General features: G+C 55.0%; 7 protein-coding genes across 7 annotated transcripts; 3 read left to right on the plus strand and 4 right to left on the minus strand.

Annotated features, from left to right (window-relative positions):
- Window positions 1–2,292: 2,292 nt before the first annotated feature.
- Window positions 2,293–5,438, minus strand: N657DRAFT_610081 (RNA polymerase I-specific transcription initiation factor RRN3). Its single transcript, XM_062790315.1, has 7 exons — window positions 3,892–5,438; window positions 3,742–3,839; window positions 3,491–3,685; window positions 3,413–3,437; window positions 3,199–3,351; window positions 3,065–3,138; window positions 2,293–2,991 (listed from the first exon to the last, which is right to left on the minus strand). Exons 1-7 carry the CDS (start codon window positions 5,125–5,127, stop codon window positions 2,622–2,624), a joined length of 2,151 nt encoding a protein of 716 aa, XP_062653371.1. The 5' UTR covers window positions 5,128–5,438; the 3' UTR covers window positions 2,293–2,621.
- Window positions 5,439–5,778: 340 nt separating this feature from the next.
- Window positions 5,779–7,420, minus strand: N657DRAFT_85705 (histone-fold-containing protein). The gene is made up of 4 exons (XM_062797563.1): window positions 6,827–7,420; window positions 6,395–6,505; window positions 6,197–6,324; window positions 5,779–6,140 (listed from the first exon to the last, which is right to left on the minus strand). Exons 1-4 carry the CDS (start codon window positions 6,987–6,989, stop codon window positions 5,952–5,954), a joined length of 591 nt encoding a protein of 196 aa, XP_062653372.1. The 5' UTR covers window positions 6,990–7,420; the 3' UTR covers window positions 5,779–5,951.
- A 2,198-nt stretch (window positions 7,421–9,618) lies between these two features.
- N657DRAFT_86126 (uncharacterized protein) lies at window positions 9,619–10,656 on the minus strand. The gene is made up of 4 exons (XM_062797564.1): window positions 10,359–10,656; window positions 10,217–10,307; window positions 9,875–10,067; window positions 9,619–9,808 (listed from the first exon to the last, which is right to left on the minus strand). Exons 1-4 carry the CDS (start codon window positions 10,492–10,494, stop codon window positions 9,782–9,784), a joined length of 447 nt encoding a protein of 148 aa, XP_062653373.1. The 5' UTR covers window positions 10,495–10,656; the 3' UTR covers window positions 9,619–9,781.
- On the plus strand, window positions 10,617–11,455 carry N657DRAFT_640258 (UPF0287-domain-containing protein). The gene is made up of 2 exons (XM_062791936.1): window positions 10,617–10,703; window positions 10,767–11,455. The coding sequence occupies exons 1-2, from the start codon at window positions 10,670–10,672 to the stop codon at window positions 10,973–10,975; spliced, it is 243 nt and encodes an 80-aa protein (XP_062653374.1). The 5' UTR covers window positions 10,617–10,669; the 3' UTR covers window positions 10,976–11,455.
- N657DRAFT_686902 (uncharacterized protein) lies at window positions 10,908–11,958 on the minus strand (the record flags this gene model as incomplete). Its single annotated transcript, XM_062796856.1, has 3 exons — window positions 10,908–11,455; window positions 11,533–11,650; window positions 11,923–11,958. The coding sequence occupies 3 exons, from the start codon at window positions 11,956–11,958 to the stop codon at window positions 11,262–11,264; spliced, it is 348 nt and encodes a 115-aa protein (XP_062653375.1). The 3' UTR covers window positions 10,908–11,261.
- Window positions 11,959–13,936: 1,978 nt separating this feature from the next.
- N657DRAFT_562323 (uncharacterized protein) lies at window positions 13,937–17,476 on the plus strand (the record flags this gene model as incomplete). Its single annotated transcript, XM_062788130.1, has 3 exons — window positions 13,937–17,128; window positions 17,171–17,321; window positions 17,379–17,476. 3 exons carry the CDS (start codon window positions 13,937–13,939, stop codon window positions 17,474–17,476), a joined length of 3,441 nt encoding a protein of 1,146 aa, XP_062653376.1.
- A 2,827-nt stretch (window positions 17,477–20,303) lies between these two features.
- Window positions 20,304–22,828, plus strand: N657DRAFT_563469 (TRP-domain-containing protein; the record flags this gene model as incomplete). The annotated part of the gene is made up of 3 exons (XM_062788215.1): window positions 20,304–20,613; window positions 20,668–22,248; window positions 22,320–22,828. The coding sequence occupies 3 exons, from the start codon at window positions 20,304–20,306 to the stop codon at window positions 22,826–22,828; spliced, it is 2,400 nt and encodes a 799-aa protein (XP_062653377.1).
- Window positions 22,829–23,290: the final 462 nt, after the last annotated feature.

Raw genomic sequence — 23,290 nt, forward strand, 5'->3', positions numbered from 1 at the left:
GCTGGGCCAACACTACGTAGATATTGGTTACCCCTGAATAAGGTAAGCTCCCCGTGGGCCGAAGCAGCAGCTGTCTGGTGGTACCTACATTGTGCTTGTATCAGCGCACATACCACCCGAGGCGGACGTTCAGGTAACTTGCCATTATTGACTCCCAAAATACCAGTCCAAGTGTCGCTCTACGAGATCACCTTCCTTTTCTAACTCAAAGCTACAACTCCAGCTAGGTGTAGTGTTGTTGCTCTCTTCGTGAAATGTTAATGTTGCCCTTGTAGTCTCCCACTGGTTCCCATAGTCTTCATTGGTGGTCAACCTGAGATTTGAACTATCTGCTCACTGATTCTCAACCTCATTCGGCTTCTTCTTGCCTCAGGAAGTGGCTTCTTCGGCGACAATGATAGCTCAGCACAAGACTCTTATGAGTAACAGTGGTAGCACGGTAAAGACAAGACAGAGACAACAGAGGAAGTAAGCAACCCGGCGACTCGGGAGTATCTCATTTACAACTTGCAACGGAAGTGTTCTCCTTGTCTCCTGGGCTCTTGACGAAGTGTTGCTTTCATTCCACGAGAAGTCTAAACCAATATCACCCCCATAACACCGCTGGCTTTCTCATTTCCGCCTTTCTCATGCTCTTTATCCCTGAGAACACCATTACCAGTTAACTCCCTCCCTCGAGTGATTCATGCCTGACCGAGCTCTATCAGACAGACATCGGCTTCGGGGTCAGGTAGCCCTCCGTCCCCAGCCCGTCCCTCTTCTCCCTTTCATCCGATTTGACCCCAATCCAGGCCTCAATGCCTGCCAGTGCTTCATATACAGGATCCGCCTCCCACAGAGTCAACCACCCCCTGGTTGGCTCAGCGGCATTGGGAAGGAGCATGGTTGGAACTTCAACAACCGAAATCGTGTGGGTTTGACTCGCCACAAGATAAGGGAAAACAGTCGAGTTTTTCGTAGCCAACCACCTCTATTCGACCGGCGCGGGAATAGGGCTGGTTGGCGAGCTTTTTTTACGTTTTTCTGTCTTTCCATTTGTATTTGTTGTTCCCTTGCGAGGACTGTTTTCTCCCCTTTACCGATCTAGGTATACCAATTTGACGAGAGAAATGTTCACCTGACTCTTTGTCACAGAGAAATAACTCGGTCCATCACGTACTCGTCTCCTTCATCACCTACCTACCTACCTACCGAATTACCCTACCTGCAACCAGCTCATTCCATCAACAGGCGAGACACCGACGGGCCGCTTTCAAACTCACAGCAACAGTGGGCTTGCTAAGTAAGGTATAATAAACCTCCTAACAACATTCTCAAAAGCCTGCCTATCCATGCCAGCCGCAAAGGGAAATGGGCAGGCAATCTGACTAAAACATACGGCCGCGGCAGACATGCTCCAGACTTTTTGAAGGTCAGCGTCGTCCTAGATTCAGGCAAAAGCGCAGAATCGGTGATGAATCAAGCTAGGATAAAGTCGATGACGGCTTGCAATATCTGTTGGAGTCATGTCGGTCATATCGTCAGGGCCTTGACATATTTCTTTAAAGGAGAGGGCTGCGAGTCCGTTGACTGCAGACGGCTGATGTAAGTACGTGCTCGGTACGTTCACGACTTAATCGAAGCTGACGATGACCATAAACAAATACCCATCATGCTGAGGCAGTCTGCTGGAGTGTCGCGCTCATGAGTCGGACCGGAGTCGGCGAGAGCATCTTCGTTCAGCAGAGTGACACTTCCTGATCCAGCGTCAAGGGAAACGACTACTCATTTGAGACTTGTTGGGTTTGCTTCCGCATGGCATCGGTTCTCGTCCATGAGAGTATGTTTGTCACGTGCAGCGGCCTCGAGCATGTCGCGGATGCGAATCACGTCCATCTCGAGCTGTCTGACCTAGTTCGGCTTTGCGATGCCGGTGCTGCCCCTGGGCCGTCCATACCTGGGCCCGCCGGATTTGGGCCTTCTCAGGGCTGCTATGTCTGCCGGTGCTGCATCTCAGCCAGCTGTTCTCGGAATTCCGGAGCTTACTACTTTGGTTGCATCTTGAACAGAGCGTTGGACAGAACAGGGCGAGAAGGAACAAACAACGAAACGAAGTGAAATGTGCTCCAGCTCTAACGCGCGCAGACCCACGTGAAGCCAGTATGACGAGCATGCATGTCTCCTTGGCACACCCAGGGATAATGGGCCCGTAAAGGTATCTTTTCTTCCAGATGAGGCTTGACGCCTGACGGTCTTGAACGAGTAACATCTAACAACTTTCTTACAAATTCGGATGTATTTCCATCTCATACACTCGCGTTGAGAGACCATGTCTAACTGGTCAATGTCATGCCCTTCGCTTCCTCCATTTCGTCGACCATCGCTCCCACCCCCGCAATTATATGACCGCCCCCAGAGATAAAAACGCCGCTGATATGCTCCTGATTTTCGTTTACCCCAACGCCAATGCCGCAAAATAACCTCCCATCATACCATCAAGACTTCCCAACGTAAAAAGAAGAACCCCATCCCAGCTCCGCACATTGGCTCTTGCCCCTTTCCTTCTTCGTGCCCAGGGCACAGGTACCGATACATACCCACCAAACCCTCGCCACTATCATCCATTTGCCGCCATCAATCCCTCACTCATAACCCCCCTCCTCCTCATCAGTAGCCGTATCCTCTTGAAACCCCACCGCTACGCCACCATCACTACCAACTTCACTTTCATCGCCATCATCATCCTCCAAATCCCCATCCTCTTCTTCATCCCCATCCCCCTCCCGATCAAGAACCGCCATCGGCGTCCACGCAACATAGCTGTTCTTCAGATCCAGCCAACGCTTTGCAACCGGCAGCTGGAACGGGTCAAACGGGAAGCACGCCTCGAGGTGCGTCCACTTGTCGTCGTCGTACTCGAACCCCGTGTCGCGAAGTGCGCCGCCCGTGGCGTAGCTGCCCGTGAAGAACTGCGAGAGGTGGACCGACTTGTTCTTTTCAATTTGCGGGTATCTAGAACAAAACGAAAACAAAATGTTAACTGTGGGGGCGGGGATGGAAGGGGAGGGTTACAAGTGGAACTGACATGTAAATGAGACGGAGGTGGTGCGACAGGCGGGCGAATTCGTCCACGATTATCGGGGAGCAGCATTTCAGTGGCTAAAAGGCCGCCAGTCAGTGATTATCCAAGGGCTAAAGGGAAAAGGGGAGACGGCGCACGTTGAGCTTGCTGCCAATGTTGGCCTGCAATCTGGGCTTCAGGCCCGTCATCCAAGGGAGCTCTTGCCCAATGAACGATGCCGGATCGTCCCAGTCGAGGGTAGGGGGTAACAGGTCCCGATCGATCAAGTCTCGCCAGCGGAAGCAGAAGATCTAGCACCACAAGGTCAGTACACGAGGGAACCCAACACTCAGTCATGTTGCCGCGACTCACATAGAGCAATCCCTGAAAGTATGCACTGCGAATGGTTAGCATGCTGATGCTTTAAACAATCCCCACGAAACAACTCACTAGTATTGGCTGTACCGTCGCACATCGGGACCGCGGCAGTTGCTGTGGATTGCGCGGTAGTGATCCATATAGTCAAGGAATGTCTTGGTGATCATCTGCACCTGCTCGCTCTGCACCCTGGCCCCGCGTGCAGTGAAGCTTGCCAAGTAAGCAACTGCAGCCTGCTTGACGACCGGTGGCCGATTCGACTCGAATCTGACAGACGTCAGAATGTGTATACCTCGATGTTGGGATCCGGGCGAGGGGCTTACGCAAGATTGAATAGCGTCCCAATGAACATCTCCATGAACTGGTTAGACTTCATGGCGAATTTGAAGAGTAGATACTGGGTGTGGCGCGACTTGAGATGCTGTTCAACCGTTAGTCATCGACCACAAGACGTCTGAAGAAGGAGCACATACCGGCAAGATGACATTGGAAAAGTCGCTCAACAGGTCCTGGAACGCCTCAATGGCCTCCGGAGTGTCGGGGTCTTCAAACACAGGGGTATAAATTGAAAAGAGCAAGTCGAGGATCGCATCCATCGTTTCCAGCTTGCTCTTGATCGCAAGCACGCGCTTGGCGTCCTCATTGAGCTCGTCCTCGTCGCTCAGGACAGAATCGGCATCGCTGTCGTCGTCCTCGTCTTCATTCCTAGCGTCCGAGGCTTCCAGCTGCCGCAACACCGCCCTCGTGGTCACGTCGTCATCGTTCTCCAGGTCAAGCGTCATCTCTACATCCAGCTTGACCAATCGCGAAAGAATCAGCTCCATGATATCCCGCTCCAACTCGGGCCTCGCCGCCTTGAGACGGAGCAGATGATCGATATACTCCATGTGCGTGGCCTTGGACTCTTCAGAAAACGGGAACTTGGCCGCGACCAGGTTGAGAATTATGTGCTGCCCCGCCGGGAACAGCTCCAGGAGGTACTTGAGCCCGACATGCAGCCACGCCTTCTTGGTCTCCGGGTCGACGGGCGGAAACCCGGCAACGCTCGACGCGTGCCTCGTCTCGGTGAACTTGTCTACCATCATGGTGAGCACCTGCGTGAACAGCGACCCTTGCACCGACGCCAGCGCCGCCAGCAGCTGGATGTACGCCCGCGCAAAGCTCTCGTCCCGCTCTAGCCAGGCGCACCGCAGCACGCTGCGCAGCAGCCCCGAGCACGACCGCCCTAGCAGCGGCACGTACCCGGTCAGCGCCACGACGTAGACAATCAAATCCTGCTCTATTGCCGCCAACGCCGCTTCATCCTCCTCCTCGTCGTCGTCGTCATCATCGCCTTCTTCCGACGTAAGTGGCAGCTGCAGCTCCTTCTTCCTCCTCCTCGGACTCGGCGAAAAGATGTCCTTCAGGTTATCGTAGTCCTCGTCGTCGCCGCGGGCGTGCGCCTCGAGGGCCTGGCGCACCTCTCGCTTCGCCTCCTCCAGGCTCTTGCCGCTGATTTCCTTGACCATGTTCAGATCCTCGTTAAAAACGACCGTCTTCTTTTGTCGTTTTGTTGGGGGTTCATCCTCGCCGTCATCCCCCGAGTCGTCCGACCGCCGCTGTCGCGTGCCCAGGACCGAGGACGTGGGCTTTCGGAGGATGGGTTTGATCGGAGAGGATGCGAACGTGGGTCCGGAACTGCGCGGTATGAATGGCTGGGCCGTCGTCATGATAGATGTCTTGGCTCTTGTTCTGAATGTTGGAAAGAATCGAGGGAGAAGGTGGCGTAGTCTGCTGCGCGCGGGAGTCGACGGCGAGACAAGAGAGACAAGGCGAAAAAAACTCAACCCAGAGAAGAAGTGAGAGAGTCAAGGGAGAGACGGTGTTTGGTGTTGTGGCAGAGATTTGTAGCAGCAGTTGATCAACCATAATTGTTGCTACGCATCTCGATTGATGGTGGCAGACAAGAGAACTTGTCGGTCGAGGTCCCAGTCTTGGGGAACTTTCTGCGCTTCTGCCGGTGTATCCACCACAGCCATCGAAGGAAAGTGTTGTAATTCGTACAACATTTTTTAAAACCAACCGACACGTCTCCCCGCGAATGGCACGTGCCCAGTGGAGCCGCGACCTCAGCCAGGAAGGCGGTCAGATTCTTAGTCGATGCCCGGGCATCATTGGCTGCAAGCTCATGTGTAGCGCCTCGATTCATGAAACACTCATCAACGTTACTACACAGTACGTGTAATCCGTAGACGAGAACGCCTATTCTACCGCAAAAACCGACCTGAACAAGAAAAACAAACAAAAAAAAAGAAGCTGACTCCTACCATATCATGCCGTCCTCCGGCCTTTCCCATTCACATTTACCGCCAATCCAATACCCCACCAGCCCTAATGTATACTCTCTCCGGCACAGGTAGACAGCGACAGCGTAGAGAAGGCTGACCTGCCGCCCCAGACCGGGTCGTACTTATACAAACGCGAGAAAGTCAAAAGCACTCCAAGTAAATCCAACGGCTGGGCGCGGGCCATGCAGGACTCTGGTCGAGGACGGTCAATAGTCAGTCCCCGCACCGTTATGCCCAGGCTGAGCGCCGTAGAGGTTATAACCCTGCGCATCCGCGCTTTCCTGCTGGCCAGGCAGACCGGCGCCGAATCCACCCGCCGAGTTCGAGCCGGCGGTGGCGCCGTACCCTTGGCTGTTGGGCCGGTTCTGCTGGTTCTCGCCCCTATTTGACTGGGACTGCTGAGATGGTATTAGCGAACAAACTAGAGGATAAGGAGAGTTGGCAGCCGTACCTCGCGGTACTTGGAGAGGTAAATCTTAAGAGCCTCAGCATAATTCTCGAATCCCAAAGAGCTCATCGCGAAGAGAATGTCCTCGCCATTCACAGTCTTCCTCTTTTCCTGATGGCACTTCTCGGATGCTGTGATAGGTCAGCCTCATCATATCCCGAGCCAACATGGCACGTCCCACGGGGTCCGTAACAGGCTTACCTTCACTGGTAATGAACGAGATGAACTCGCTGACACATTCTTGCATGCATTCCTTTGCTTCCTTTGCAATTTTGGCATTCTCGGGGAGCGCCGTCTTCATGATGCGAGCCACTGGCGCAAAATTGCGAATGTTAGCATCGTAGACATCAGCCTTGTCCGTTTTGGACGACGACGAGGAAGCGCGAGCCGCCTGCAGCGGCGACTTGGGCGACGAATGGCCCGACATGGACGTGGAGCTGCCGTTGGCACGCGCGGTTGTCTGATAGGCAGCGCAGAAGAGACGCCAGTAAACGCCAGCCAAGGAGAATCTCTCGCCGCCATGCAAGCGGAAGTCGACGGGGAGGGAGCCGTCACCACCGCAGGCGCACGCGAATCATGGTCGAGTGGAAGGTTCATAGAAGCGACCTGGAAGGAAAGGGAAGCATGACGTACCATTGGCTATGGGTAACCACCGGTCCTGCTCCTTCACCTCGAACTCATAGCCGAGCCCGGTCGAGTGTGGGTCCTGAGGGTCGTTCATGATTTGTGCTTCCTCGTCACCCGACGGTGCACCTTGTTCGACATCCTTTGGATTGGATTGGGGAGAGTCGGACATATTTGGCTACCTGCAGCGGATGCCGGCTTCTTGTAAATTCCTTGGACTGCCAGATCGCACAGCGGGGATAGAGTCGGTGATGTGTTGTCGGACACGTTGCAGGGTTGTAGGGCTTGAAGCCACTTTCTCTCTGACAGGCTTGACCTGCGAAAGCTGCGTCAAGCGGTACCTCTTCGCGTGTCCTAGGCGTGCTCTAACTGGCTCCCCTGCCCGATTTTCAGGCTGTAACAAGGAAGGAAGCCTTGAGAGCTGGGGGCCAAGGTGGGGTGGAGGTAGCCTAGGGGGTAAGGGGTGGCGATGACGTGCCGGCAGGTTGGCCGAGACTGGCAGCCCGATGAGGTATCGTGGGGTGAGCCGCGCTGGTGGGTGGCCGCAAGGATTGTGTGTGGGATGCAGAACTGCGGGCCTTGCCAACAGTAGCCGACAGCCGGAGGGACAGCCCAGTAAGGTCTCGTTGTCAGCCGGATCGCCTTGCTGCGGGACTAACAGTCTCTGCCTTCTTGCTGAGATGTCTAGTGCAGCCGTCTGACCGGTCGATGAGGTGCGTGTTCCGTGTCGCCGGAGCTCAACTGCACGCGCGAAGTCCCTCTGTACTATGGTGTCGCGGTTACACCAGGGTTGCAACGCAATAGCCGGTTGGTTGGGGAAGGTCGGCACGGGGCAGGACGGCCTCGAATTGCGGACTGCAGATTGGTTGTGCTGCCAGGCCTTGATTGCCTGCCTCGTGGAATACCTGCAGAGCCGCGTCAGAGAGCTTTGCTTATCCGAAGGGTGGAAAGTTTGCAGAGTGTCTGCGCGACGATGATGCGGAGTCCAGCAAGGGATCCCAGTCCCGTCCCCGCTACGGTCGACGCGATGCGCCGTGATGCGCGACACTACCAGGCCATGCGCACATGGCTAACCAGACGTACCTTGGCCGTTTGTACCGGTACCCGCGACGGTTTGGTCGGAGCAATAAAATGGAGCAGCCTTGTCTCTTGCTGGTTTAGGCTCGGTGCTGCGTGTGCTCCGAGTGGGTGGTGTCTGAGTTGGTCGCAAATCTAGTGTCCGGCTTGGGTCTGCGATGCGCGGCGAAACTGGGATGCAAGAGGCTGCAGCGCACACGCGTGGGGTCGTTGCGTTGGAAAGATGGAAGACGGATGAAAAGAGGAATGCGGGAGAAGTGGGTTCCGCTCGACCCAGCTACCCCGGCCATGACAACAAGCTCCACCGCCAAGACAGCACATTGAAAGATCGATAACCGTTACCTTGACTTCTGAAGTCTCCAGTTTCCGTGCCTCCCCTCGTTCTTCCTGCTTGTTGAGAGCTAAAACTTGGTTGCCTGTATTATTTCTACCCGTCAAGGCCGCAGTCCAGCTACCAGAAACGCCCACTGTTCTGAACTCCTGGCTCAACAGAGCTCAGGCCATTTCATGGTGGGGTTACAGAGGATTCCAAGAGCTAGTTACGCTACGTACATGCAGGCCAGATTCATGAACATGGACCATCTCTTGCATCCCAATGGATCCCGTCCAGGGTGGCCTTGCGTCTTAGTGTCTTTGGGATACTGCGCAATTCATAAGCAAGCGTTGGAGCCAAGATAGAGACAACTGTGCAAAAATCCAGGACGGGCTAGTCCGGGCTGCGACACGAGTGTCTGCGGCATCGATTTTGTCTCCCGTCAGGAGCGGTGAATCGAAAACAACTGTCCGAGAGCCGAGGGCTGTGTGCTGGCGGCAAGTGCGGGATTAGTGATGGAAACTGCGTGTTCTCAATTTTCAGCACTTTCCATAGTCGCTCTCCCTAAGAGACACTCTGGAAAGGTTACTTCTCGGTGAAATTGAGACATTCACTCCGATGTACGGACGTAGTAGTATGCCAAGAACATCTCCGCGCCTGAGAAAGAGGAGAACGATTGGACGATGGCTGTCGCCAGTAAACATGCCAGCAGGAACAGGAAGGCTGAGTGACTGAAACTCAACGGTCCCGATGATAGGTAGACCTTGGATCGAAGGCTGGTCGAGTCGACTGGCTGGAATTCTCTGCTTCGTGGTTGGAGGGTCCCTTAAATCAAGAGACTTCAGAAGCGATGTACAACTGAGACCTGAGTGGTGGTAAATGTCTCCCTCTTGGCCAATGACGGAATTTAGCACAGGCTCAGTCATTTTATTGGATGATATATCCATTAGATTTGCAAGATCTCGCGTCTTTAAATCCAGATCAGCCGCAGATTTCTAGACAGGTTGGGAACGAACCTTCCTGTGTTCAACGACTTCTTTGAGAATGTCAGCCGGTGTAATTCGGGATCGACAACAAGTTGAACAGCAACCAGTTTCCTTGGGCATTCCTGTCGAGTTTCATGAAGAGACGTCACCCCACCCCCATTTGAAGACCGCATGCCCAATCCCATCGCAGCCCAACCGGCTGGCTGGACTGCCGGTTGGGCATTGCAACAGTCCATGCCACCAAGCTGCAGCATGGACAGCATGTGGGACAACTCAGCACACCTGCGGGATAAATTGAGGAGACTCTTTAGATGTCATCGGCCTGGCAGGCAAGTTGTTGCTTTTGCTTTGGCTGTTCGGTTTCTTTCCCATGGGTTGAGTGACGGTTAGCGCTTGGGCTTGCACAGCGAGCCTCAGGCGCGTGGGAGGGTGTAAAGGCAAGCGCATGCGTCGCCCGTCGCCCGTCTCCTAATATCTGTTGTTATCTCCGCTTGGTGTACACTGGCTGACCACACCCTTAGAATCCGTTGATGACATGGCAACTGGGGCGGCCCATTGCCGGTCACTTAATCCAGGGCGCCTGGAATCTCATGATTGCACAACCTGAACATTGTTCTTTTTCTGGGGACGGTCAGAACTGACGGTATGACGGCATAGTAGGCGGGGAGAATCTTCGCATACCTTCCACTTTTCGAGCTCATCCTGCTTCGCCTTGTACTGCTTGACAAGGTCATCGAGTACCTTTTTCAGCCCTTCCGCATTGGTCCGCAGAGCGGGGACGACATCCTTGACGGTCCTCTCTACCAGAACGCCGTTTATCATGCGAAAACACTTGCGGTCACCGGGGAGGGGCTCGAGGGTTTCAAGAACAAGTCTGCCGGCGCGGTTAGTGATGAGCGGTGAGAGGGCAGCATCAAGCGGTGAGGTGGGAACCACGGCTCATGCAAATCCGGCGCAGACGCCAGTGTTCCTGAAAAAACGGGCCTGCATTGCCCTAATGAGGTCATCAGAGGGGAATATTACTTGTGCTCCTCGGCTTCTTGTTCGACATCGCCAATCTTCTGAGCGAGCTGTTGCAGCGTGTTTTTGTAAGTGCTGTACTGCACTTGAAGGTCTGTGGGAACAGTCAAAACTTGGTCTCAAAATGTGCCCGTTGGCGTCTGACCTTGTTGCCTCTTCGCTGGTGTTGACTGGGATGCCATGGCTGTCGTGACGGATACAGAATGCTCAACCGTCCTGCTTAACTTTGACGTCGTTGTTGAATAGATGAGGTGAGTGAGGCCCTGGAGCGAGATGCCCATCGGGCCAATCGACACAAGGCCATGGTCCAAGCTTTCGGGATGACCCACTCACCCTCCGGAAGTCGAGAATGGCGGCTTCTGAATTCGCGGCACCTGGCTGAGCATGGAAGTGTCTTCCAACACCGTCTTGCCCGACGTAACATCTTGATCCCAAGCCGCCTGGCCGCTTTTCACGATGCATCCCCTCCTACACACCAAGGACAACTCGGGTAAGGGACATGTCCCCGCGCCAACAACTGTGTCATCCGCATGCCCCTAACTCTCACCTTCAGGTTGCGAGCAGGTCATGATCGCACTCGAGGAATGCCACGCTAGGGGCTTCGTATGGAAGGCAGTCGGCATGTGCAACGACGCCAAACAACAACTTGTCGAATGCCTCCGGGCGGAACGGTCAAAGAACCAGGACGAGAACCGGAACGGGGTTCAGGACAAGCGATCCAGGATACGGCAGAAGTGGAAGGAAATCGAAGAAAACTCCTAAACCATCGGTCCATGCTGATCACCGCCGAACTCTCTCGATATCTCCTCATTTCCGTGTCGGCGATTTGATGGTAGTTATGGGAAGAGGCGAGAGCATATCGCATTACACAACATGAACCAGGAGACGCGGGCAGTTGTACTGTGGACGAGATGCGACGTCCAGAAGCGGCAGCTGTGTATAACATGGGCTACAGGAAGCCCTAAAACACTCGGCGCTGTACATTATGATATCTCTTTTTCCTCCTGACGCACCCTCACCCCCGCCAATACCCGGCTATTTTCGTTCGTTACAAGGTACGGCGGAATGCGTCGCCAAAGGTAACCAGCCCGTACGCGGCAAACAAGGACAGCATTATGGGTACCGGCTTGCGAAGTCGGATGGCGCGGGGGAACGCAGACCCGCCCAGGACAATGGAGGCGAGAAGACTCAGCTCGACGCCGTAGGGCTCGTTGTTGGCGATGCGGTAGCCGCCGAGGCCATCTGGTGACATGTCCCATGAGTGTCAGCGCAAGCAACTTAATTGAACCCGTGACGAATGACAACAGAGGAAGACCTACACAGGAGACCGACTGCAGTGCCCGCAATCAGACTGGGCCTGCTCTTGGTCCGCGCGTATCCGACGGCACCGCCGGCAGCTGTCAGCGCCGCGAGGATGTACGAAGGGAGTTCCAGGCCCTGCGTCGGTGTCAGTAAGTCAAACGCAGCCCAGATGTCTTCGGATTGACTGTACCATTGTTACTTGATACCGAGTCTATTTTGCTTAGATGTGGCTGTTTGCTGTTCCACCTGTAGAAGCTATCCTGCTCAGAACTCTTGGTTCGCTTGAAGCTGGTGAGCCAAGCAACCGCGGCAGGTGCCGAACCAAGTGGCATGGGGTTATTTCACGTCGTCCGTATTTGGAAACATACATTGTTACACGAATTTCAATCCTGGCTTACACTACCTACCTGGATGCTGGGTTCTTGATATTGAGCGTTACTCATTGTTCTTTCTCCGCCCTCTGGTTATATCCTCTTTTATCCATCTTTGTCTTTGTTCCTTCTCTTTCAAATTTTCTTCTGCCTTGTCTTCGTCAGGGCCAGCCATGTGCCACGCTAACAAACCATGATGTGTTTGATCGTTCAATATGACAGCTGTGAGAGAAACCTACCGTACTTATTATGTACCTTGATCTTCAAGTGCAGTACTCTCAAAACACAGCAGAATTGATGGCTTTATTCAAGCAGAGTTCTCCGGTGTTTAATCCCACTAGATCTGTTTTGATTCGGCAGTATCTTTCATATCAAATGTGGACAACTTCTCAAAGCCTGGCCACAACAGTATTTGCCCGGCTGCCAACTCATCATATTGACACTTCAAATTTAACTACAGTTGCTCACAACCACGACCCCGGATCGATGTCAACATGAGCTCCCTTGGCATGACGGCAGCCTGTATTACTACGATTGTGCACATATGTTTCAAGCCATATGGAAATAAATCGTTATCGTTAAGGATAGCGAGGACGTGCCGAGTGGCTGTGACGCCGGATGTAACGCGCCAATGCATTGGAAGTTCTGTGTAACACAAGCGACATACAAAGTTCAATGTTGAAAGATGGTTCCGACAGCACTCGGTTGCTATACCCGACAAAGAAGGATGAGAGCAGCGTTCATATCAGATTGCATTGCTCTCAGTATAAGCAGCGTTTGATGATCTGCGTTAAGCCAAGTTACAGGCAATGCGCATGAAGCCGAGTTCAAATAGAATTGATGTCTCAAGAGAGAAGTCGGGGGCACAAGATCCGCTCAGACTAGTGAGATATTGTCAAACTGGCGAGCTTGAATTTGTGAGTGCAGCAGGATATGATGAATCAATAATTCTGAGGCCTCTCCCGCACAAGGCTGTGAGAACCAGAGAATGTCATCGAAGTTTAAATCATGGAAAACGCCTTGGTGATGGTGGTGTCTTGTTGGCCCCACCTCGCAGCAGCAAGGGCGGGGTTTTCAATTTCGCCCGCAACTCTGCCCAGTCAATATCCAAACCGCACAGCCTCAACAGAGGTTCAACGAGCATCCCAATCTTTGCCAATCACCATCTGACCGATGCAAGGTAGATTAAGTGGGCAGCCACTTGATCTCAATCAAATTCCAGAGCTTGGGCAAGAACTCCGTTTCTGCTTGAGCGAATCACCCCAGATGGGTCCTGCTGCCTTGGGGCAGAACACCGGGCGTTCTCTAACACGCTAGACGACAAGCCACACTGTAAGCTTAACGGCAGTTCACGAAAGATCAACGGGAGGACTGCGGACAGAACCTGTCTCAGCCAGTACTTACGGCCTACCTCCGTGAGCGTCAGAATTCCTGGTTCTTTGGTTGAGCGGAGATGGAATTTGGTTTCCGTTGCCAAATGTTATTTGCCTACTGACAACCAACAAAACATCGACTATCGACCCTGTTGCACGCCCTGATGTGTCGTTTGCTCCTTGGAGGTGGCTGCCCCTCATCCCTTCGTGTCATTCCCGCAGCCAACGGTACAATACAAGCCTTGAAGCGCTAGCTTAAGGCTGGGGACCGCAGCCGCGCTGCGCCTCACCCCCCCCATTTTCCGCCCCGGACAGACACCAACAGTCTTGAGAGGCCAGCCATCGCCGTGACTTCTTCGCTCGCTCACTTACCTCAATCACATCCGATTGTCCTCGCTGCTCATCGGCTTCCTCTGTTGCTGTTCCCAGCAGAGATTGTCGGCCAGAGTGACGCCAGTCGCAACCTACCTTTAGCCTGCAATTTCTCAGCTCGTGCCTCACCCACCGCTTGCAGACGCACCCACAATGACTGTCGCCTAATTCTCCCCACGTCCAGAAACCGGGAAACTGTGCACCGCATCCTCACCTTGCTGCGCGTACACAAAGCCAGGGAGATCTCGCCCGAGACTAATATATACTCGCCCGCCGGGCCACTGAACCCGTCCGCTGCAGCAGACATGTCTTCGACTTTCACCTTATACCCGACTGGCCCCGATACCACCGCATCCCGCCCGGACCTGCCTGAGCAACCCCGCAACATCCCACCACAGGACCCTCAATTCCTCAACCCCTTCTCGCCTCAACCCGGCAGCAGCTCGGCCTCGCCTGCGTGGGACACACAGACGCCCGCGGAGTCGGTGTCCGCTCTGAGCATCCACTACCAGTCCAGCGAGTTCTCCGAGGTAGACGACCCCTTCTTTGGCATCGACTTTAACACCGTTGAAGGCGCATCCCCGTCCTTCTTGGATGAGAATAATCTTGCGTTTAGCGGAAACGAACTACTCGCGGACAACCCTGGCGTCCAAGTTCCGCCCCCTACCACACAGCATGTGCACCAGCCAGCACCTTGCCTGCCGCTGACCCCGGAGAAGAGCCCCTCGTTGCCAGGCGGATCCCCTAACGGACAGACAAGAGAAGACGCGTCAACAAGGGGTGTATTTCCAGGCTTTGCCCGGGTTTCAATTGCGCCCAAGGACTTGTCGCTCTCCCCCGACCCATCTTCGGCGCCGATTGCCAAGCACCCGTTTTCTCAGCTGACGCCGAGGACCAGTAACGACAGCGCTGAATCCAGCGACGACGGTCTCGCCCCGGTTGCCGCCATGCGAAGCCCCCGAGTTACAATCTCCCACTGGGATAGTGACAATGTCGGTAGATCTCCCGCGTTCCATGCCCAGGACGCCCAGAGTCACAGTGGTCAAGGCTTAACGGCGGCTCGTGACGGCACCGGTCGTTGGATTCCAGATCAAGTTACCGGGCAGGGTGGTCTCGATCCATCTGCTCGTCCCCACGCCGAAGTCGATAGCATCAACGACTTGGCAGCGCAGCGAGGGGTCGAGGAGCGGAACCAGGGTGTCAGTGAGTGGCTGGAGAGATCGGCACCCTTGGCAGAGCCCACTCGCCAGCTTCACCAGCAGCCCGCAGAAGTGCCGAATGATGGAGATGACAACATCCCCGCGCGAGAGATTGCCCTGGGAAACATGACCGAAAACAAACCCGTTCCTGGCCAGACATACTACGTTGAGACGGGCGGTCCGCTCACCCGCGAAGACCTGGAGCTTATGCGCCGGGGCCGCAATTGGGACGACGCTCCCCTTGCCTTTTCAATCTCGCAGCCGGACTCTGCAGCCTATCAGCCTCAAACCTCTCAAGCCGCCATAGAGCGGTACCAGCGGATGTGCCGGGACAATGATTCGATTGTGTCGAGGACGGCAACCTGGGGAACCCGGCGGTTCAGCATGCCCAGCATGGTTGACACTGATGTCCAAGTCGCCGGCAACCTCCTCAAGAAGCTCTCTCTCAACCGGGGAGAGGGCCGGCGGCCAAGCATTCTGGAAGGGCTTCGCGGCCTCGCCAGGAAAGCAAGCGTCAATTCGAGCAAGCGCAATCGCGTTGAACCGGACGATGCTAGCTCCTTGAAGACGGAATCTTCTATGGAGCGGAAGGAGAACCAGGCCAAGCTCGCACCCCCTAGCCCCAAGCCCGGATGGTCCAGGAAACAGAGCGTTCCAAGCATCAACACCGCATTCGTGGATGTTGGAAATAAGGTGGCGTCTATTGGCGTTACCCACGCCCGAACCGGTTCCGTCAGTGCGACACCCATCACCTCGCCTCGCAGCCCGAGTGGCCTGGGATTGACCGTCAAGAAGCCCTTGAATCGTCTTCGGAGCAAGTCCGAGACCTCCGGCATTATTGGCCTGTGGAAGAAGGCTGGCGGCCCGCCCGTGTCGAACTTGGGAAACACCAAAGTGAATGCGGCCGAGGCTGATGACGACGAGGATGAGGACGATGATCTATACGAGGATGGAGACATGAAATCCGAGGCGGCGACGAAGTTCATCGACGACATCACGCCAAATTTTGCTGGCTTCCAGCAGCACGTCCTCAAGCTAAACCCTTTCCTGAGCACGACCAACAATTACCTGGTCGACCGCATTGCCTACCAGCAATGCGCCCGCTACAAGGCCCTCCTCAACCTCAGGGTGAAACATCTGCAGGCAGTTGCCGCCAGAAACTGCTCTTGTGGCTCTACGTGTATTGCGCTGGGCGGCAGCGCCAACGTCCTGGATTCGAAAGGTGATCAGCGGGGGCTCGATCCGCTCTCCGGATCGGATGGAGACATCACTCCGCTGGAAGGGGCCATCAACCACGACAGTTTCCCTCAGGATATCCCAATGCCACCGACAAGTTCATTGCCAGCCGAGTTCGAGTGCCAACTGTGCTTTGTAGCGAAGAAGTTCCAGAAGCCGTCGGATTGGACCAAGCACGTGCATGAGGACGTCCAACCGTTCACCTGCACCTGGGAGCGCTGCAAGGAGCCCAAGATGTTCAAGAGGAAAGCTGACTGGGTCCGCCACGAAAACGAAGGGCACCGTCACCTAGAATGGTGGACCTGCGATGTCGACGACTGCCGGCACAAGTGTTACCGCCGTGACAATTTCCTCCAGCACCTCGTCCGCGAGCACAAGTTCATCGAACCCAAGGTCAAGACGAAAGCTGCCATCAAGCGCGCAGGAGCTGTTGACCCGACCTGGGCGAAGGTAGAGCAGTGCCACCAGGAAACTGCCGAGTTGCCTCAGAATGAGCCCTGCCGGTTCTGTGGCAAGACCTTCCCGTCGTGGAAGAAGCTGACTGTCCACCTTGCGAAGCACATGGAGCACATCAGCCTGCCCGTCCTCAAACTGGTAGCCAAGAAGGAACTCGACGAGGACACCATCATCAGCCCTGTCCAGGAGCCTCCTCCACGGTCCTTCCCGACCACTTTCCCGATGCAGTCTGAGCAACACCCCTTTGGCCCGTCACCGACCGTGCCCCAGGGCCCGATGGCCCGGCAACCCGGGCCCATGACCTACCCTCACCAACACCAGCCCCAGCCGCTGGGCATGTACCCTATCCCTCCTCCACAGAGCTTTACCACCGGTTTCTATAGCTCCAACTACGACGACCTCAGCATGGCTCAAGCCCAAATCGACATGCAACAGCCCATCCCCCACCACCAACACCAACACTACCAGCACCCGCAGCATCCGCACCAGCACCAACATCACGCCTTCCAGAGTTTCAACCCTCAAGCCACCGCCTTCCCAGCCCTGCCCGCCACCTCAGCAGCAGCGACTACCGCGTACATGCCCGCGCCGCTACAGGCGAGTCCCGTTACCTCGGGGGCTGCGTACATGCCACCGCAGCAGCAGCAGGTGACGAGTCCGTACTTGACCATGGCGCAGGATATCGAGCCCTTCCCTGCTCTCAGCATGGATGCGCTGGGACTGGGGCTGCAGGATCCGGTTCCCAGTGCTCCTAGTGGTCCGCAGGCAGCAGGCGCGGCACAGATGGGGTATCTTGTCGGTGGTGGTGTGGCTGATCCCGCGAATGGTGTGGTGCAAGTGCAAGTGCAAGGGCAAGGGCAGGACAACAGGCCGTTTACGCCGCAGGGGTCGGTATCGCCTTATGGGCACTCGCCGAATATGTCGTCGGCGGCGGGCGGTGGGTTCTATCACTGATTCATGCTCGTCTTTTCCGTTGCAGCGAACGTTGCTCGCGCCGAAAGGGGGAAGGGGTTCGTTGGAATCATCCCGGTGTGGGAATCGGGTTGGGGGTGGGGAGCTTTGGAATCAGTGATATTGTGTTGTGTGGTGTTGGAGGGCATTCGTGTTGGTTTGATACCCCCTTGACTGTTCTGGCGAGTTTGGTGTATACTTTTCTTCCTTCTCTCCTCTGGAATTCTTTCTCAAAATTTCGCCTTTTCTTTTAGAGGATTTTATTCACATGATCTGTATAGAGGGTAAAAATCAATTTACACGGGCAGGTTGATGGTCTCCGTGTTGTATTCGCGATGGTGTTAACGTCGTTTTTCTTCTTTCTGACGGGAAACAGGAGATGCGTAAATAAGCACACGGCTGGGATTGATGGCTTGGAGATACACATGTGTACACATTTAGGGTAGCGATGTTTCTGGATACTTGTTACAAGAGCAATAGACGGCGTTTGTGTGTCTTCTCGTCCGCTCCACAATTCAGGTTGTTCGTATTCAAAGTACTGTATGTAAGGTACAGCTGTTGTGCACAGGCCCGGGAGCCGAAGGCTGCGTATACAGGCTACGAAGATCGTCCGACGATTGGAGGTCTGCAGGGACTACAACCCAACCTGGTTTGTTTGTTGGCGTGACACATGGCATGTGCTGGACAGGAATTGAGAATCTTGAATTAGGAAAGTAGAAATTAGCGTAAATAGAGACACCTGAATCGAGGGAGAATGAAGAAAAGAATCATGAAAAGTAAGAGGGTTCAGGAAGTAAGATCAAACAGAGACAAGTTTTCCCGAGATCAAAGCAGACCGCAGTCATATCCAGTGGGGTAAGGGATTGAAAGGGTGACACACGGTGCCGCCGAGTTGGGACGAACTAGAGCGAGACGAATTCGACCTTTGGTTGTCTTGGAAGAGTCGAGGCTATCAGAGAACTGATTGACTCGGGGCGAAGAGACAACTTCCAAGTCGAAGATCCGAATGCTCCTTTGTTGTCGTTCGCTCGTTCGATACAGGCAGCCGAGCGCAAACCCGTGGAGATGGATAGGCGCGCACGCGGGTTGGGAAGGATTCCTTGTTTGATCTGCGGCAGAACCTCACGATCCGAGCACACCACACAGGCTATTGTTTGTTTCTACTGTCGAAGGCTCGGTCGCTGGGTGGAACCTGAGGCACTTGGTGCCTCGCGATTTGTCTTTGAGGGTGGTGGGTAAGGGACAAAGGAGGCATGTCCGCGCACCAGCCACACGACAACCCTACAGCCATTACCACCTCCATCCTCGTATATCAAGGCGACCACTTGCTCAATTGCAACTACAATCAAATGAAGTTTACGGCCCTGGCGATGTACCATGTTTTTAGGACTCTTGGTGGTGCACTTTGTCTTTTATTTTTGAGCCTCCGGTGGGCCAAGCTCCGATAGTAGGCGTAACTCTCGGCCCTGGTCTATCTGTCTAGCCACCACCACCGGGGGTGAGAGATATAGATTAAAACGCAGACTCAAACCAACCGCGTTCAAGGTTTCTGCACTGATGAGCTGAATGTCCGGTGATGCTGGTTGATATATTAGCATTCAAGTCCCTTGGTGACAAGGACGGTGATGTTGATGGCGGCAGGATTGCGGTGTGGCTGGTGTAGGAAACCTCTACGCCGAAAGTGGTTAGAATAAGTGCGAAGAAGACAAGGGGTAAGTGCGGATAGACAAGTCGATCCTCCATGTGATATCTGGTCGTGTCGCTTCCCGAGTTTCAAAAGTGTCGACAAAGCACTCAGTGGCGCCGTCGCTAATGCACAGAAGCCTCACAGCCAATCGACTCATCATAAGCAGCACTGCCGCCGGAAAGGGCAGAATGGGTGCCCGGCCACTCTCAGCGCTCCGAATGCCGCTAGCGTTTCAGGCTCAACGATGGCAGGTGGGACCGCGTGCCAGCGGAGGCGCCAGTTGACAGAAGTTTCGATGGGAACGTTCGCTTCGCGCTCCCTTCCACCTTCACCATCACCACCCCTGACGCATCCGAGTGCACTTACGATGTGGCTCCAATCATGATTGCGACGTGGCGATTTGCCCGTTGCAGGACCGAATCGGGTCGATGGAATGATTGGGTTCAGATTTCGAAGACGACGCAATGTTTCCGCAAGTCGAGAAACCGAGTTGGCGAGACTGGACTTCTCCCAGTCCGGTGCGAGCGTCCAGTGCTCTCCACACCACGCGCTCGCATTCCCATTCCGTTTCAGATACCCGCTGGTCCCTGTCATGATCTCCCTTTCGTTCCCTCTGCCCTCTTTTTGCTTTATCTCGCACCCCTGTCCTTTTGTTCCTGTCTCTTTTATGCCACTTCTTTGGCATTTCTGTTCTTTTTCGCTTCTTGCTGCCACTCTTTGGAGCTTTGGCTGGTGCCAACTCGTGACCTCGTCCTCAAGTTCTGTTCAGGCTTGAGCGAGAACTCGCCAGACGCCTCCCCTTTGAGGGGCCTCTCTTTCTGCTGTGCGCTTTCCCTTCGCTCCAGGTTGATCCTCGGCTCTGTTATTCTTTGACGTTGACTGTCTTTATTTTTTTTTTCCTTTCATATATCTTGTCTATTCTCATTTCGCCGGTTTCGACGACATCAACAACTGTACAAAATACCATTGTCTGGTGAGATTGGAATCTGAGACAGTGAAGCACACGATCTGGCTGGAAGTGCTGGAGAAAACAAGGGGAAAAATCATCGTTTTAAAACGGAGGATCGAATCCTGAGCTGCGGCTTCGACGACCGAGATTGCTATCGCAACGTGAGGAGAGGAATAGGAGGATATCACACGGAGATGAGAGGTCTAGGTGGCCCGCTGAGGGCGGCTCTGGCCGGGGCGCTTCTGGCCAGCCGAGTGCTGGGCGTGGATATTTTGGAGACAACCGGCTTCAGCAGCTGCAACACGAACGCCAGCGTGTCGGTGCAAAAGGTGGACATCAAGTACAACAACGCCGACAAGACGGTTACGTTCAATGTAGCAGGTTCGAGCAACCAGGTCCAGAACGTCACGGCCATCCTCAACGTCACGGCTTACGGCCAGAACATCTACTCGAATTCCTTCGACCCCTGCGACCAGAACACGTTTGTGCAGCAGCTCTGTCCCAGTATGTGTCCATCTTTCCTACCATTTTGCTGCCACTAGTTGCTGACTCGTACAGTCCCCGCCGGTAACTTCTCTGCAAAGGGCACCCAAAAAATCCCTGACGAGTACGCGAGCCTGGTGCCGGCCATTGCCTTCCAGATCCCGGATATCGCGGCCATGGCGACCTTGCAGTTGACCTCGAGGGAGTCGGGTGAGAGGGTTGCCTGCATCCAGTCTCAGGTGTCCAACGGAAAGACAGCCAGCGTGCCCGCCGTCTCGTACGTGGCCACAGGCGTAGCAGGAGCGGCTCTGGTCTTGGGCGGCGTGTCAGCAGTTGGAGCGGCCTTTGCAGGAGGCAGTGCTGCCGCCGGCGGTGGTTCGGCGGCCGGTGGTATGGGCACCGTCAGCCCCAGCTTCACAGAGGTCTTTGGCTGGTTCCAGGGCATGGCCATGAACGGCATGCTGTCGGTCAACTACCCCGGCGTCTACCGAAGTTTTGCCAAGAACTTTGGCTTTTCGACTGGTCTGATTCCCTGGACGCAGCTTCAACTTTCGATCGACGACTTCCGTGCTGCCACTGGGGGCGACCTGACCGGAAACAGTGTCAAACTTTTGAGGAACGCAACTCTGGTGTTTCCGGACGGCTCTTCGCAGACGACCGGACAGGGGTCGTTCAAGAGGGCAGTCGACGAGTTTGTGCGCCTCGCTGCACGACAGATTGAAACGACCGTCAATGGCACGGTCGAGGAAACTGGGGAGCAAGGGAGTCCCGAGAATACCGTCCGGGTGGCCGTGTCTGGGATTCAGGGCTTCGTGCAGCAGTACAGCATTCCGTCCTCCAACGCCTTCATGACGGTCCTTCTCATCGTCGCCATCATTGTGGCGGCAGTTGTGGTGGGCTTCCTCCTCGTCAAGGTTATCCTCGAATTCTGGGCCCTGTTCGGCAGCTTCCCCAAGGCGCTGTCGGGCTTCCGCAAGCACTATTGGGGCTCCATCGCTCGGACCATTACGTCGTTGATTCTGCTACTCTACGGCATCTGGGTTCTGTACTGTGTCTTCCAATTCACCCGGGGAGACTCGTGGGCCGCCAAGGTGCTTGCCGGTGTTACTCTGTTTCTCTTCACTGCCGTCCTGGCTTATTTTGGCTGGAAGATTTGGAGCACTGCCCGCAGGCTCAGGCAGCTCGAGGGCGACATCGGCGGCCTGTACGAGGACAAGAGCATCTGGGTCAAGTACAGCCTGTTCTACGAGGCCTACCGGCGCGACTACTGGTGGGTCTTCGTGCCGACCATCATCTACATGTTCGCCAAGGGCTGCGCGCTGGCAGCGGCGGATGGGCATGGAATGGTGCAAACAATTGCGCAGCTCATCATCGAGGGTTTCATGCTCATCCTCCTGCTTTGGAGCCGTCCGTACGAACGCCGGTCGGGCAATGTCATCAACATCACCATCCAGGTGGTGCGGGTGCTGTCGGTGGTGTGCATCCTGGTGTTTGTCGAGGAGTTCGGCATTGCCCAGACCACGCAGACCGTCACGGGCGTCGTCCTCATCGCAATTCAGTCCGCACTGACGGGCATCTTGGCCATCCTCATCGCCTGGAATGCTTTCAATGCTTGCTGCAAGGAAAACCCGCACCGCAAGCGCCGCAAGGAGATGGGTAAGTTGATAGCGGCGCCACTCTGGCAAATTCGTGTCCATAACCATGAACGCTAACAGATTCAAAAACAGAGAAGATGCAGCGCGACACCTTGACCCCGCTCGACGCCCGCAATTCGCTTCTGCTCGACCGCCCAAAGACAGCGTCGACGGACCTGTCGTCGTCCCTCTCGGTCTCTAAAACGGGTTTCACCGGCGTGGCGGTCGAACCAAAAGAGGGCCCCCTTGGGACTTCGCCTGATCGGTACGGCCACAAGAAGAACAAGAGTAGCTCCGACAGTGACAGGCTCTCCAATCCCATGTTTGCTGCACATTCGCGCGCTCCGAGCGGCGGTTCCCTCAGGCCGCTGATGCCGAACGCGCAGGATATGACTATGAACCCGAGTCGGGAGAATCTGGTGCTGGGTGCGGCGCCGCTGCCGAGGGCGGGGGGTATGCGGCAGCCGACGTTGCCGAATTTGGGGCCCATGGGGGGTGGTGGTGGTGGTTATGGACACTCCCACGCTGGGGGCTATGGGCAGCAGGGAGGAGGGTATGGTGGGGGGTATAATGGGTACCGAGGGCCCTACGAGGGTTATTGAATGGGTGACGTGGGTTACGATGCAGGCGACTTTGGAGTGGGATGAGTTGGGTCCTCTTGTAGACAGCGATGGAGGAGGTACTGCATACATACAACCATATCCTGTATATTATTGAGTGATGAAGATACGATGGAGCAAGTGTTTGAGAGTCCACGGGGAGGCAATTCCAGTCGAAGAGTCGACCTAGTGAAGAGCGAAATCACTTAACACGACTGAAGGCAGCCTGTGGCCGTATTACCCGGTCCATATATGTAGAAAGCAGGACTTTGTTTGCATGATACTGCAGGAGATCGATTTCGCCGGTCTGCTCGTTATTGTACAAGTACATGGACGAGTCACAACGGTTATTTGAGGCTTTCAGCGACACTGTGCTTGCCATAGTCTTTGCTGCCATTTCCATTGCAGCTTCCCCTGAAAAGGGGCCAATACAGTGCGGGGTTGTCTGCCCAAAACGAACGACCA

Source organism: Parathielavia appendiculata (genome assembly GCF_033297405.1).
Source record: "Parathielavia appendiculata strain CBS 731.68 unplaced genomic scaffold N657scaffold_1, whole genome shotgun sequence".
Taxonomy (NCBI): Eukaryota; Fungi; Ascomycota; class Sordariomycetes; order Sordariales; family Chaetomiaceae; genus Parathielavia; species Parathielavia appendiculata.